The sequence below is a fragment of the Lepidochelys olivacea genome (assembly GCF_965140295.1).
Source record: "Lepidochelys olivacea isolate rLepOli2 genome assembly, chromosome: 17".
In the NCBI taxonomy this organism is placed as follows: domain Eukaryota; kingdom Metazoa; phylum Chordata; order Testudines; family Cheloniidae; genus Lepidochelys; species Lepidochelys olivacea.
This window is the reverse complement of record NC_140427.1, coordinates 3,030,060-3,044,402: the sequence shown is the minus strand read 5'-3', so window position 1 is coordinate 3,044,402 and position 14,343 is coordinate 3,030,060. Positions and strand designations below refer to the sequence as shown.

Below are 14,343 nucleotides of genomic sequence, written 5' to 3'. Positions count from 1 at the left end.
CAGCCGGTCCCCTCTCCACAGCATGGCCGAAGGGGGCACCTCCAAGGACAGGCCGGATGGCATAGGGACACAGAGCACGGGGCTGGCCACCAGGGAAGAGCTACCACCAATACAGCTACGGAGGAGGGCCCGGGATGCATGGCCGCACCCCCATCCACAGGCACAAATGCAGGATCAGTGGGGCCTGAGAACCCCCCTGGTCCGGCAGGGATTCCCTCCCCCATGGAGGTCACACGTTTCCATGGCCATGTACCTGCTGCCACCTGGGAAGAGAACTGGCTGCCTTTGGCTCCCCAAGCCCCCGCCTCTCCAGAAGCCCAGCCAAGAGAGGGGCAGGGAGGGACGGGATAGACCATGTCATGCAAGGCACCCTGCCCCCTCACACCAAAGTCTGTCTGGACCCCCATGCACCCCAGGCTTCGGAGTGCCCACCCCCCCCTCCTAGCACTGCTCTGCAGTGGGGACCCTCCAGACAGCGCGAGCCCTGGGCCTCTCCAAGAACCAGAGTGCTGTTTGGACACAGCTCTGCCCGTGGGCCCTAGAGCGAGCAGGCAGGGGGAGGGCAAGCCAAGGCTGTGCTCACTGCCCCCAGCAGCCCTTCGCCAGGGCACTCCGGGACGCCCATGCGGCACGGCTCGGGAGGGGAACAGGGGGCTGGCCGGCTTCTCTTCCCCCAGGCCCTCGGAGCAGAACTGCTATTACTTGAGTGCCTCTTGCCCGTAATGCCTTAGCCAGACTCCACGCCTGGTGCGCCAGCAGGGGGAGGGGTGCGATGGCGGATCTGTAACTAAATATTTGTGAGGTCTGAAAACATGACAAGTGTTTTACAAACAAAATGTTTGACAGTCTGCTTCCTCCTCAGCCTCAGGGCCAGCCTGCAGGCTGGGCCATGCACTGCCGGGGGCCCCTTGGGGCTGCAATCAGGGCTGGGGATGGGGGGCGGGAGAGAAACAGGCTCACAGACACTGAGAACACCGTTGGGCTCCCCATTTCGGCCAGCTCAGCTGGAGCACTCGGCCAGTTTGAGTGTTTCCCCCCCAGCATGGTCCCTTCTGGAGGGTAGATGGGGCCGGGAATGCTGGAGCCGGCAGCTGCTACACTAGGCCCGGTCACGTGCTGCGGGACAAACAGACCCCCTGAGCCCAGGGCTCTGCCACCTCCCCCATTCACCCGGCATACGCAAGAGGGACTCCAAGCCAGCAGCTTGCGTCTCTTCTCACAACCCCGTCGCTGCCCATGTGCCAGAGGAGGGGAAACACCGACTGGGGAGTGGTGGTCCCAGGGGAGCCATTCGCTGCAGCTCACTGATCCAAGGCTGCGCAGTGGGGCTCTCCCCTGACGGCTCTCTGGTGGCCTAGAGTAGGCGTAGGGCTCCGGCGGCTCTCAGCAGGGCAGGGCCCCTGCAACACTAGAGCCACGGCTGCTGTTAGCCTTCCCTGCCCAGGGGAGAAACGGGGGTCGGGCAATGCAAGGGACGACACCCCTGCCAGGCCAATGCTGTGCAGACCCCGGAGACTCCAGGGCTGTCGATCTGGCTCCTTGTGCCAGCCACAGAGCCACCCGCTGCTTCCAGTACCCGGCCCAGCCAAGGAGCCGCCCGCCGGTTCCAGTACCAGGCCCCAGCCTGGCACAGCGGGAGGAGACTGGAGCATTAGGAAATGGAGACAGTATGATCACTCCTGTCTCTCCCTCTGCAGCCTGGTGAATGGGAGTGTCCAGCCCCCAAGGCCAGAGGCCCGTCTGTGCGCAATGTCCTGCCACTCAAAAACGCCCCCCCAGCTGACTGTTCAGTTCTGCTGTCAAACAGCAGAGGCTTCGGGTCCTGCTGGGATTTTCTTTTTTCAAATCCATCTCCTCCGTATTTCCCTCCCCGCAGAACCTCCCGCTGCCCCGCACTCCTCGAGAGCCTCCCAGACACAAGGCAGCTTCGTCAGCTAACTGCAGCATGAGCTTGGAGCGGACGTCCCAACACACACACGGCCAGCGTCCCCCACCACACGAGGGGAAATGCACAGCTGTAGCAAAAAGAGCCTCCCCCTGCAACGAGCCAGCCACCCCAGGGTGCCTACATGGCAGGACCGAGCCGGGAACGCCCCAACAGCTCAGCAACGAGGTGGCCCAGGTGCTCCAAGCAGCCGCTGGGTGAGGTGTGGTTTGGGGCAGGCAGAGATCTGCAGGTCGCAGGGACGCCTAGCCAGCCGCGCCACCTCGGGAATGCGGCGAGTGCCCTGGCAGGAACGACGCAAACGCTCAGCACAGCCCTTCCCACATGCCAGCGCCCAGCCGGCCCTGCTCCAAGCGACGCCGTAGACAAGCTGTTCAGTGGCTGAACCCCCGTCCTTGCTGATGTACAATGGTCTGCGGGACGAGAAACTAGCCTCACCCCACGGAGCTGCAAGGCCCTGCCCCACACCCTGCAGGCTTCCCTCTCCTGGAGATGGTGCTCCCAGGGAGCCACCCTTCCACGCGCCTGTCAGAGGCCCTGGCTCCAGCACACGAGAACGCAATGCAGGCCCAGGAACGCCGGGGGACGCAGGCAGCCGTGCCGGGCCCCTCTTACGCCCGATGGGGCGGAGGGCATCAGCTGGACTTGCCGTATCGCTGCTACTCCCAGGAACAGGCCTTCCCAGGGAGCAAGGAAAGCAGTGGGTGTCTGAGCACCCAGCTGCTCCCAGCTCGAGCTAGGCCACCCTGGCAAGGGGATCCTCCCGCAGAACGACTCAGTCACTCCCTCCCTGCACCGCTGCCTTGGGTCGCACACCCCTGAGGTCATCCAGAGTGTCGGCTGCTGGCCAAGCTGGGGTGAGCGAGCTGCAACCCAGCCAAGCAGCCAGGCGCTTCTGGCTCAGGCTGCTGGGACCAGTCCTAGGCCCGGCTGTTCTCAACACCCCGGCTACTTTGACCATAAGTCTCTAGGCAGGGACTGTCCCGTTTGCAGACCGCCCAGCATCGCGGGTACCCGGCCCACCAGCGGGGGGGACACGGACGACTAGGTGCTATGATAACACAAATCATCCTAGCACTAGGCAAGTCCCAGAAGAAAGCGGTGCCCGATGGCCCCTGGATGCTCGATGGCCCCTGGATGCCCGTTAGAAGCTGGCACTTGTAGATGTGTTTTGGGCCCAGAGACAAGGTGGGGGATGAAACATCCGACCAGAAGTCAGCCCAATAAAAGCTTAGGGCCCAGAGTCAGCTGCAGGACCTACGAGCAAGCAGCAAGAGGTTACAGACATTTTGCACATCCAAGACAAAGGGGTGAGAGTCAGTTTCTCCTTCATTGCCTTGCCAGGGTCAGAAATGCTCGGACTTGTTCACGGCTTTGAAGTTCACCTCAGAACTACAGACAGCTTCTCCCCGTCCCTCGATTCTCACATCTCTGGCCAGCAGACCCTAGGGCAGGTGTTCCAACCTAGCCACTCAAAGCATGCGTCTCCCTGAGCAGTCCAGGGCCGGGCAGCTTCCCTGACAAAGCTCCTCGCTTCTGCGGCTTAATCCTCTTCCAGGGAGAGGCCAGGCCATGGACCCCGGCTACCCAGAAATTAGGTTAATGCTCCTGTCCAGCTGCGTCACAGCCGGGGAGCCAGCGAACGCATGCTGAGCGGATGAAAGCACTGTTACTAAGCAGACTTCGACCCCTGCAAGCCTGATGTTTTGCCATGGTTAGTGCTAGCAGCCCAATCCCCCCAGTATGCAACAGGCACCGCCAGCTGTGTGCCTAGGAGTGAGGCTGAAGGGACGCCGAGACGGCACGCAACGTGGAGCGGACACTGTCAGAGGGAGACACCCGTACACGAGCGGCACCCTCCAGGGACGTCAAGACAAATGCTGGAGCAATGGCTGCCCTCCACGGAAGGGGAGAGAATGGAGAGGGCAGTGGAGCTGGCATCACTCAAGCTTTGCCCCATCACCTGCACGGTGCCCCTGGGATGGCCTGCCCAGGTCTCTGCCGCCAGCTGCGGCTGTCAGGGTCACTAGCACCAACTCTCACCCAAAGGCTCCGAACTGGCTGCCCGTTTGCCCTCCATGTCCCCTCCTGTGCCAGGGGAGCACCGGCAGGGAGCGTAGCCAACCCAACCAAAATGCCCACAGCACCTCGTAAAGTATCTGCAGCCCTGATGCCAGCTGCCCTGCAGCCCCAGAGAGGACAGGTCATTAGCCCTGGCTTTGCAGAGGGAGCCTTAACCTTATGGTGCCACAACTACCCAAAGGGGCCCCTCATTCTGGGTGCCAGTCCCCAGGGTTTGGGCACCACGGCATCGCCAGCTCATCTGGACAATTTTGGCTGAAGTGACTGATCCCAGGTTGCAGAGGGAGCCTGCGGCAAGACTCAATAGAACGAGGAGCGCTGCCCAGAGACAGTCTCCAGGGAGCTGCACGGCCAGGACCGGATACAGCAGGGCAGTGGGGAAAAGCAGCGCCTGGTCTTTTGGAGTCCACGGTGATCCGCTCACATCCTGAACCACGAGACTCATGTGCTAAACTACTCTCTCTCCAGTCCCCCCAGCTGGCCTCCTGCAGCAAGGAGTGCCACAGGTGCGGGACAGCGTCCTCTCCCGCCACTCCGCCTCATCAGATTAGTTGCATGAGACCCACTGCAAAGCCACAGCCCCTGGCGCACTGTGATTCAGAACCAGTCCAACCCAGCCCCGCACCCTCTGCAGGGTGGGCAGCAGCAGCCTTAAGGTGCAGTCCCTGCACAGAGCTGGCTGCCCCGTGTGCGGTATCTGGCTGGCTCTGAGCCCACAAATTCCCTGGACAGGAGGAACAGCCTCTCTCAGACCCAGCGTGTCTACTTAAGGCAGCAGAAGACAGACCATCACCCTCTTGGCTGGGGAGTTCCCTGCACCGGCCAGGCTAGAGCGGGTGCACCCTGGAGCGGACGCCCTGCAGAGGGACCGAACCAGCTCACTGAGCACCATGGACATGCAGGGCATGGGGTGAGTCCCAGGGGGCCCCGCACTTGGCAGGGCTACAGCGGCTGGCACCCACAGGTGACCCCTGGGCATGCCCAGCCCCCTGCTGCACAGGGAAGGGGGAAGAGAAGACAGCACCTTCTGCCGGAGCAGCTTGCTGCGCACTCGGCCCCACAGCTTGGCTCCCGTGTTGGAGGGGCGCTTGCTCCTGGGCTCCTCCAGCCTCTCCAGGCAGCAGTGGTCCAAGTGCTCGCACACCGAGCTCAGCTTACAGTCCGGCTGCACTAAGACCTCCGTCATCTTGGGCTCCCCGCTCCCCTGCGGCGTGGGACAGAAATCCTCCTCCCCGGCACCTCCTAGAGCCCAGCCCCTGCCAGCCGGCTCAGCGGTGCCCAGGAGAGCCCATCCCGCGCAGAGCCCCAGCCAGCAGCCCAGCGCAGAGCAGCACAATAGACAGGCACAGCTCCGGCTCGCTGCGAGGATAGGGCTCCCGCTGGCTCCCTAAGAGCAGCCCTCCCCCTCCGAGGAAGTGACTCGAAGGCAGGCTCCCCCCACTCCCTTTAACTCCTTCCCTGCCGCTCCTGCCAGGAGCCTGGCATAGCCGCTGGCACAGCCCGGCTACCCCGTTAACTCCTTCCCTGCTGATCCCCCGGAGCCAGCGACCCGCACAGCACAGCGGCCTCGGTTCCTCCCGTCCTCCCTTGGCGTTTACAGAGGGGATCTGCCCCAGGCCCCAGGCAGCAAAGGGACTGAACCCCAGGCTCCAACCACTAGACATGCTGCCCATTGTGTCACCGTCTCTCTCGGGCAGAACGCACAGGGCTTTCGCTTCACACCTGGCCGGACACATGCTGGCTAGCACACCCGAGACAGGCACGATTAACCCTTTACATCCTGTGCACCAAGGCAGTGCTGTAATTCAGGAGCAGGGCATGGGTGCTCCTGTGACCCCCTCTAACATCTCACCCTGTGCCGCAGCCAGGTGGGGAGCGGTGGGCAGCACTGCCCTCCAGCCCCAGAGAGTGGGCACTCTGGTCTCCTTGCACCAATCAGGAGCTGCCCTTCTCCCGCCTGGCTTTGCTTCGAACATTCTCCGCCAGAGAAGCGGATGCCATTATGCGAGGGGCTCCTCCATCCCTTGGCTCGTCGTCACCCAGGTCTGCCCGGCTGCAGCACAGACGCAACGGCAGGCCGTGCACAGGCCCCAAGAGCTCTCTGAACCCCCCCACACCCCCAAACTGGGAAGGGGCACAGACACGGACCCTCCGTGCTGGCAGCCCTTGCTCTGGATTTCCCACGCAGTCAGTCGGCCGAGCCGAGATGTCACATCCCAGATTGCGGGGGGGCCCCCGGGGACCGGCAGCAAATACCAGCGCCTTTCACATGACATACAGGAAACGGAGTCATTAGCAAAGTGTCACAAGCCAGAGTGACCCCCCTCCAGCAGGAGCTGCCCCCAGCCTCAGCGCACGCTGCTGGGAATCTGGGCAGCAGCCGGAAAGTAGCCCCCGAGTAAGGATGTGCGTCCTAGTGTGGTAATGCCGAAGCGGGATGGGGATGCCACCATGCCAGGCACTGTCCAGCCATGGCAAGATGGTCCCTGCCCCAGAGAGCCGAGTAGCCATTTCAGCGCCCGGGGAGTGGCATTTTTCCCAGTGCCAGCCAGGAGGTGCTTCGATCAGCACACAGCAGTCTGCCGCTTCCATAGGGCTAGTGCGACGCCAGGCAACACCAGGTTAGCCCCAGAGCGGAGGAGCATGGGGGGCAGGTACAAAACCCAGCATCCCCAGCAATGCCTTCCAGACCTGCCCCACGTGGCTGGGCTGCTCCCTAAGCAGAGGGAAGGGAAGCTCCAAAGAGGCTGGCCCTGCCCTTGGTGAATGAACAGCCCAGGCTCCGAGTGGGTTCAGCTGCTGGGGTCTCTTCTTGCCTGACTCGGGTCTTGGCTAGGTGGCTTTTAAGCCACCCCAGTGAGGGATGCGATGGCCCCAGCACAGCTACAGGGGAGGCTGAGCGCCACCCCAGACAGTGGCTCTGCCAGCAGCATCGGAGAGACGGCCGGGTGGGGAGTGTCGCTTCTCTCCCTCCCCCCAGCCCGGGGCTTGTGTGGCTTGGAAGCCTCGGAGCGCTTTGTCTGCTCCTCCCCAGGGCTGATTCAAGACAGCAGCTTGGCTGGAAGCTGGCCAGAGCCCAGGGTACAAGAGCCCACGTGCTCGAGGCCAGCAGCTTCCGCCACGCCTCCGCAGGGAGAAAGACAGATGCAGCCAGCCAAGCTGCCTCTCCCGCCCAGCCCAGACACGTGTGCATCCAATGCATGGAGCCCAGGGCTGGCCTCAGCTGCTGGGGAACTTGGGGAGCCCCTCCCCATTAACTCAGCTGAGGGCTTAGCAGTGAGTGCCCCCCGGCTCCAGGGACTGTCCTGGTGACTGGTTACTGACCGTGCGAGTCCCACGCACGGCCTGTGTAATGGGGCAGGGCGAACTCTGTCTGGGGCACCCCCAGACGCAGTGCCTTCACCAGGGCCTGGGCACACCCTGCACCCAGCTGGCTGGCAGGGCTCCCAAACAGCAAGGGCCCCCTTTTGCTCAAGCTCTGTCGGGAAGCGGTGAAGCACATCACTCGCTGGCCGGAGCCTCCGAAGAGCCAACAGATGTTCCTTCCTCCCTCCCTCCAGCACACCAGGAGCACGGGCCAGGCCAGCTGAGCTCATTCTGGGCCACAGCCACAGGCCCCCTCATGTCCGCCAGAGCCTGGGTGCCTCCCCCCGTTAACAGCCCCCTGCGCAGGGGGCAGCGTTCCCTAGAGGAGAGCACGGGGCAGCTAGAAACTGAGCCACGATGGCAAGTGGCTACTGAGTAACACTGCCTGCCCTGCTGCCCGCGGGGGCAGGCGAACACGTCCACACAGCCACGTGCCTGGCACACCTGCCCCACAGAGCCCGAGACTCGGGAGCAAGGAGACCACCCGCTAGCTTCCGCCTCGAAGGCGATGCAGGAGCCAAGCGCACAGCTGGGGACCCACATGCAGGGCTGGCTGACCCCCACCCTGCCTACGGTGGAAGGCCCCGAGGAACTGCTCTATGGCCCCGACTCTGACCTCCCTGGGCTTGGCCCAGCTGCCCGCATGGGGTCAGTCAGGGGTGGGGCATGGAGCTGGGGCCAGAAGCAGAGGGCCTGTTCCCAGGGTTCTTCCCCCGCAGGGGGAGCGTGGGGCACCCTATGCCTCATGGAGCCAGGCCGGAGCTCCCGGGCAGGGTCCGGGTGCCCTGCACCCACTACCCGGGGACCATGGCAGGGCAGGAGCAGAGTCCTGGCCCCAGGGAGATGCAAAGGGAAGTGGCTTCACGCCCGCCGCACAAGGCACTTGTGACCAAGGGAACCTCCCCCCGCCCCAGCTCAGCCTGGGGGGCTCCACGGCTGGGGAGGCTTCCCCCTCCCCAAGCTCACGCAGCAGAGGGGAGGGAGCGACTCTGGCTCAGGCAGTTGCCTCCAGCTGCCCCATCGCTGGGGAAGGGGAACGCCAGCCAGGGATGTGCTGTACCCCCAGCAACGCCCTCTGCATGGCCCCTTGCCCATCCCAGCTGCCCGGCCGGAGATGGTCAGTCTGCACTGTGTAGTCACTTGCACGGCCCGTCCGCTCAACCTTGCAGTGCTGGACACCTGCCTGCCGACCCTCACCAGAGCTGCCCACGTCCCCACAGCTTGGCACAACTCCACCCGCCCCCGAGAGCCAGAATACGGGGGGGGGGGCTGCATTGGGCAGGGAGTGCAGAGCTTGGAGTTTGTCCAGAACCCACCCACAACATGCAATGCACCTGCTCCAGCTGCCAGCCTCTGCTCGATATTGGGGTGGGGAGGGGGGGGGGGGGGGAGGAGAAAACTGGCACAGAAAGGGGCTACAGGGCAGGAGTGAGGGGCACTGGCAGAGTTGGGGGTGGGGAGCCCAGGGCTGGGCTACCAGGTTGGGACTGAGGGGCACCAGCAGAGCTGCATGGGGGCAAGAAGCATTTTCAAACTCAAAATATTCCTAAAACTAGGGAGTTCCCTCCCCCACAGTCTGGCCATCTCCAGGGAGGTGGTCTGGGCTGGTGCAAGAACCCGCGATGCTCCTAACCCCATGGGGGGCTGTCACAGTGCACCCCGAATCCTGGGCTGGCAGACACTGAACACGGAGTGAGCAGGCCAGGGCTGTGGGGGAGTCATCGCTTTGGACGGGAGAGAACTCCGCTTGCCTGGCTTGAGACTGCCCAGAAACAGCAGCGGGCAGGGAAGTGCCCCCTCCGAGGGTCCTGTGCTCAAACCCTTCTTCTCTTATGAAAGAGGTGCCCCCGGCTGGCTGGACGCATCTCCCCGAGCTGGCCTGGCCCGCCAGCCCCGCATGGCCCCGCTAAGCCCCAGGCCCATCCATGGAGGACGCTGAAGAAAGCTCTGCAGAGAGGAACTGCTGAGTGCCAGCGTGTCTTTGCCAGGCTCACCAGCTCTTACAGGGCCTGGGAGCTAACAGACTGGTAGGAACCGCTCAGGAAGGGATAGAGAATGTCAGAATGCCATCCTCGGAATCCACGGGATGCCCACACCTTGAATCCCATGTGCAGCCCTGGTCGCCCCAGCTCAGCCAACTGGGGCACAGAACTGGCAAAACCACAGAGGAAAGCAGCAGAAGCGTTCTGGGGTAGGGAACAAGGGCCACCTGAGGCAAGTGTAACAAGATGGGGACCGTCCAGCTTGGCAAGAGAGGTTAGGACGGGTATGCTAAAGCCAACACAGAGCTGTGAGCACAGCTCACACAGGGCTAGAAAAACCACAACTGGTGTGGAGAAAGGGTGATTTCCCCTTTCACGTACCAGGCGGCAGGCTTAACACAAACTAAGGACGTGCCTCTCCACACTACGCACTCACCTGTGCAACTCCTTGCCGAGGGATGCTGTGAAGGCCAAACACACAGCCGGGTTCATGGAGGATGGTCCATCAATGGCCATTAGCCAGGCTGGGCAGGGACACAACTCTACACTCTGGGTGTCCCTTGCTTCTGGCTGTCAGAACCTGGGGCTGGATCCCTAGATAGTTGCCCTATTCTGTTCATTCCCTCTGATGCACCTGGCCCCAGCCGCTGTTGGAAGATGGGACACTGGGCTAGCTGGACCCTTGCTCTGACCCAGTCTGGCCCTTCGATACACGTGGGGGAGGGGCTTACCAACCTGCCCTCCCCCTTGATTTTTACAGGGCAGGAGGTGGTTTGTCTCGGCCAGAAGGAATCAATTCCTGATGGATTTTGCCTGCAGGGCCTGGCGCATCCCCAGGGACAGGAGGCCCAAATGCTACATTTGCATATTGAACGATTTCCCGGCCTGATTTATGAACCCAACTGCACAAGCAGGGGCAGCAGGAGGGGGAGGGCCCAGTCCCCAGAGCAGACATCTGCTTCCCATTGCAGACTTCCCGTCTCAGAGTTTGCTCCGCAGAGGCCAGGTCAGCTAAACTATAAACACCTGGGGAGGCGGTGGCCGAGAACCAGGCCTTGAGGAGCTCGACGCAACCTCTGCTGGGTCACACCCAGCATGGAGCCCCCGGCCTGGCATAGATACAAGGCCTGCGCGGTGACCGGGTCCAGCCGGGAAAAGAGCGGGAAGCTGGGAGCAGGGGAGGGGAAGTTCAGGACTGGAGTGAGCAAGGTGCACTGGGAAAGGAGAACACAAATCCCAGGCTGGGGTGTCAGAGAGAGATACCACAGGCCCGAGAAGCTGCCTGCGGGGGGTGGCTCAAAGCCCCAAGGGGGAAGAGGCAGCCCTTGGCCTTCTGCCACAGCTGACCGCCTGCCAGCCATACCAGAGCTGGGTCCCGGGCTCTTTGGCCAGTTGTCTCCCAGGCTGGGCGGCAGTCAGCCCAGCCACCCAGAGCCACTCCCCACACGCCCAGCCTGCTCCCTCACTGGCGCCAGCCGCCCCCTTCCATGCCAATCTCAGGGCACGAACTGCCATCTGACTGATGCATGAGCCATGGTCCCAGGGGACATGGCGAGGACGAACCGCTCTCCCACCCCTGCATTCTCACAGGGCCCCGCCCATCGCCTCCAGAGAGCGGCACTAAGCAGTGCCACCCAGCTGGCCTGGCCACCAGGTGCTGGGGGAGCCAGGCAGCTTTCTGAGCCCACACGGCTCTGCTCCGGGCTCCTCCTCGGCTCTCTTCCTACGCCCAAGGGTCTCTTTTGCCCAGGAGGTCCCTCCATAAGCCTGGCACACAGCAAGGTTATTCACAGCAGCCAGTGAGAGTGGGGCATGCCGTACGCGAAGACTGCCCCTCTCCCCATCATTCCTGGGCAGCAAGCCAAGCTCACCCCACACCGGATCTTCCAAAGGCACGTGAGCATGGCCCAGCCCAGGGACTCCTGCTATATGTGAGCTGCCTGGTACTAGGGCCGCAGGCTGGGCTCTCGGAGGAAGCTGGGATGGTGGCGCCAGCAGGCAGCATTCCAGGCTGGGAAGTTCTGCACTCAGGTCAGCAGAGGCTATTGCTGGGCCTCCATTAATAGCCATTACGGGAGCCACAGGGAGCCTGTGGGAAGGAAGCCTTCCCTCTTCAGGGTCTCCAGAGAGCCAGTCAGCCCCAGGGTCAGGGCCTCCAGCTGCCTGGCAAACCTGAGAGCTACCCAGAGCGCTCCTGCAGCACATGGGCTGCCAGGGGCCTTGGGGGCACATTCGAAGGCACTGGGCAGCTCCCCAGGGCTGAGTGTCCCTCCCTGGACCTGCCTCTCCCCTGCTCAGCAGGCTCCCAGTGTCAGTCATTCCCCTCCAGCTGGCTCAGGGGGATAAGGCTCCAGCAGAATCAGGTTACAGCCTGGCTCTGGGGTGGATCTATCCCCAGGGGAGAGCGGGGCCCAGACAGCCACCTCGTACCCCACCCCCAAACCTTCTGACACTCCCTGAATGCTTGGGGGGCAGGAGGGGGATGCCCCAGAGGCTCAGCCGCACCAGGCTGGAGCCAAGTGGCCAAACCTCACACAGCAGGTTCAGTTTAACTGCAGCCAGGATGAAGCTGGCCAGGCAGATGGAGGGGGACACAGTGGGGGTGCAGATTGGCTTCAGGGGCCTCCTCTCAACTCTCTGGGCCCAGGGGCCTCTTGCCCATGTCTGCTCCCCGCAACTTCTGCCCCCAAGGTTCACACGGTGCAGTGCTCTTCCTCCAGAGGAGGCCAGGCTCCTGCACCTGGCCCCGCACTGGCTCCCATGTCCCTGACTGGGCTCACGTGAATCATGGATGTTGACACAAGGCTATTGCATGGCCCTGCTGTTCTCCAGACACCAGGACCCCCGGTCCTTCCTACTGAGCACCCCCTGCATATTCCCAGGGTGACGCCAACAGCCCCTCACCTGCTGCTAATCCAGTTCAAAGCTGGAGAATCACATGGCACAGTGGAGCAGGGCTTTGAACTCGGTCCCTCGCCCCATCCTGCACTCCATCTGAGCTGGCTTTTGGCTCCACTCCCCCCCATTCCCGGCAGCACTGCTCCCTCCCCCAGCTCCCCAGGGGCTGGCCAGCACAGCTACTTTCCCATGGAGCAGGCAGAGTGGGGCTAATCACACAGGCCCTTTGGAGCAGCAGTCCCAGAGCACAGGGATAGGCAGCAGGGATGAGCTGGCAGGCTGGCCAGGCCACCCCCAGGCACCATGTAGTCTGCGCCATGGGGGGAGGGGGTGGAGGCGGGGGGGGGGGGGGAAGCCAACCCCCAGGCTTTCAAATTAACCAGGTCCCAAGCAGCTGGCTCAGGGCAGCCAGCCCCAGCTCACTGCTCCTCTGGCAGGTTTCAGGCTATGACCACACCCCCACTGCAAACATCAGGCTTAGCAGAGCTGCCAGGAGACCCAACTCCCCTTTGCCCCTGCACGGCTGAGCCAAGGCCCTGCCCCTCCCCTTGCCAGCCCTAGGAAAGCGCCGGGGAACCCCAATTGCTGCAGTGATCCACAGGCTGGGAAGAGCAGGGCCAGGGGAAGCTACTGTGCTGGACTCGTGTCTTGGGTTCTGCCCGGGAACTGGAAGCCGGCCTCCTGCCACTAGCCCAGCGGCACCCTCCCAGGGCAGCTGGCTGGCTCCCGATGAGCCGAGCGTACCCGCTGCAGCTCCGCACCACACAGAGAGGAGCTGCTTGTGCCATGCGCCACCCACCCCTGCCACGGTCACGAGGCCGATTTACTGCAGCAGGTTTGTAGGGTCCCTGCTGCCTCTGTGCGACAGGCCTGCCTGAGCAAACCTGCCCGCGCCAGGGGCTGGACACAGGGCCACTCGGCCCCTCCCCTGGCTTGGCGAGGGCCTGGAACCGGGGGTTGGGGGCTGGAAGTTACCTCCCCTCCCTGCCAGCTCCTGGGCTCCAGAGCAATTGTGCAGGCGGCTCGAACACTCAGCCCCACCTGTGGGGGGAGCACAGAGGCCTGGTGGAGCCTGATAGCTGGGTACAGATCCACTAGCACCCCGTTGCTGCTGACCCGCAACAGGACTCTACAAACGCCTGCAGGGCCTGTGAGCCGCTGATCCCTCCGGGGGCTGGCCCGGGGGCACCACCCCACCTGGGGAAGCAGTGTCGGACCATCCAGCGGCTCGGCACGAGCCCCACAAGCCCCTAACCCTGCCCAGCACAAAGTCCTTAACACAAAACCCATGAGCCCCACAAGCAGAGCCTTTACCCTGCAAGGGGAGTGCCATCCGCCAGCAACTTCATGGGTGCTATTGCTTCGACATGGGCTGTGCCCAGATAACTGGAGGGATGAACCCAGGGGCAGCTTTCCACGCTGGCCCTACAGTCCCAGCCCTGACCTAGGACCCAGCCCCCTTGCCACCTCCCAGCTCCTACAAGAGCAGAGGGGTGCTGTGGCATAGCCTGAAGGAAACCAGGGCGCAGCTCCAGCCAGCCAGTGGGGTCACCGATCCCACAGCCAAGTTCCCCTCACTGAACGCACCTCTGGCCCCTCGCCCGGGGGCCCAGTACTCATCACCACACAGGGAGACAGTCTCCATGGTAACCGGGACCCTGCCTACATCAGGGCTGAAGCCAGCACCCTCAGCTGCACCCCAGAACACCTGGGGGCACACTGGCCACTCCCCCTTTCCTGCACCTCCTGACACCCCTCCTGTGCTGAGCCAGGGGCACATCCTCGGGGATGCAGCAAAGCCCCCATCCTCCCTACCCAACCAAGAGACAGTTGCCCCGGCAACCCCGGTTGCTATAACAGCAGCGCTGGTGACTGAAGGCAGCAGCAGGAGCCAGGAAGGGCTGAGCTCTGCACGGATCGCACAGGGGGTACCCTGGGTGGGACCACGACTGTGTGGGCTCAGCCCTGGCCCCACGCCCAGACAGTGAGAGTCTTCCCCTCCCGCCAGCGCGGGCCTGGCCGATAGCTGGGCCTTAGCATCACCACAGGACCCTGCAACACCAGGGAGTA

General features: G+C 63.4%; 1 protein-coding gene across 5 annotated transcripts in view; it reads right to left on the bottom strand.

Annotated features, from left to right (window-relative positions):
* LOC311532621 (active breakpoint cluster region-related protein) overlaps positions 1–14,343 on the bottom strand; it is a 66,595-nt gene that overhangs the window by 13,422 nt on the left and 38,830 nt on the right. The window contains exon 1 of one of the 5 annotated variants that reach the window (XM_084651218.1): positions 5,052–5,379. The exons of the other annotated variants lie outside the window; for them this stretch is intronic. Coding sequence (XP_084507344.1) covers positions 5,052–5,213 — 162 coding nt within the window. The 5' untranslated portion in view covers positions 5,214–5,379. Of the gene's footprint in view, positions 1–5,051; positions 5,380–14,343 lie in introns of those variants that run through there. 5 annotated transcript variants of the gene reach the window in all.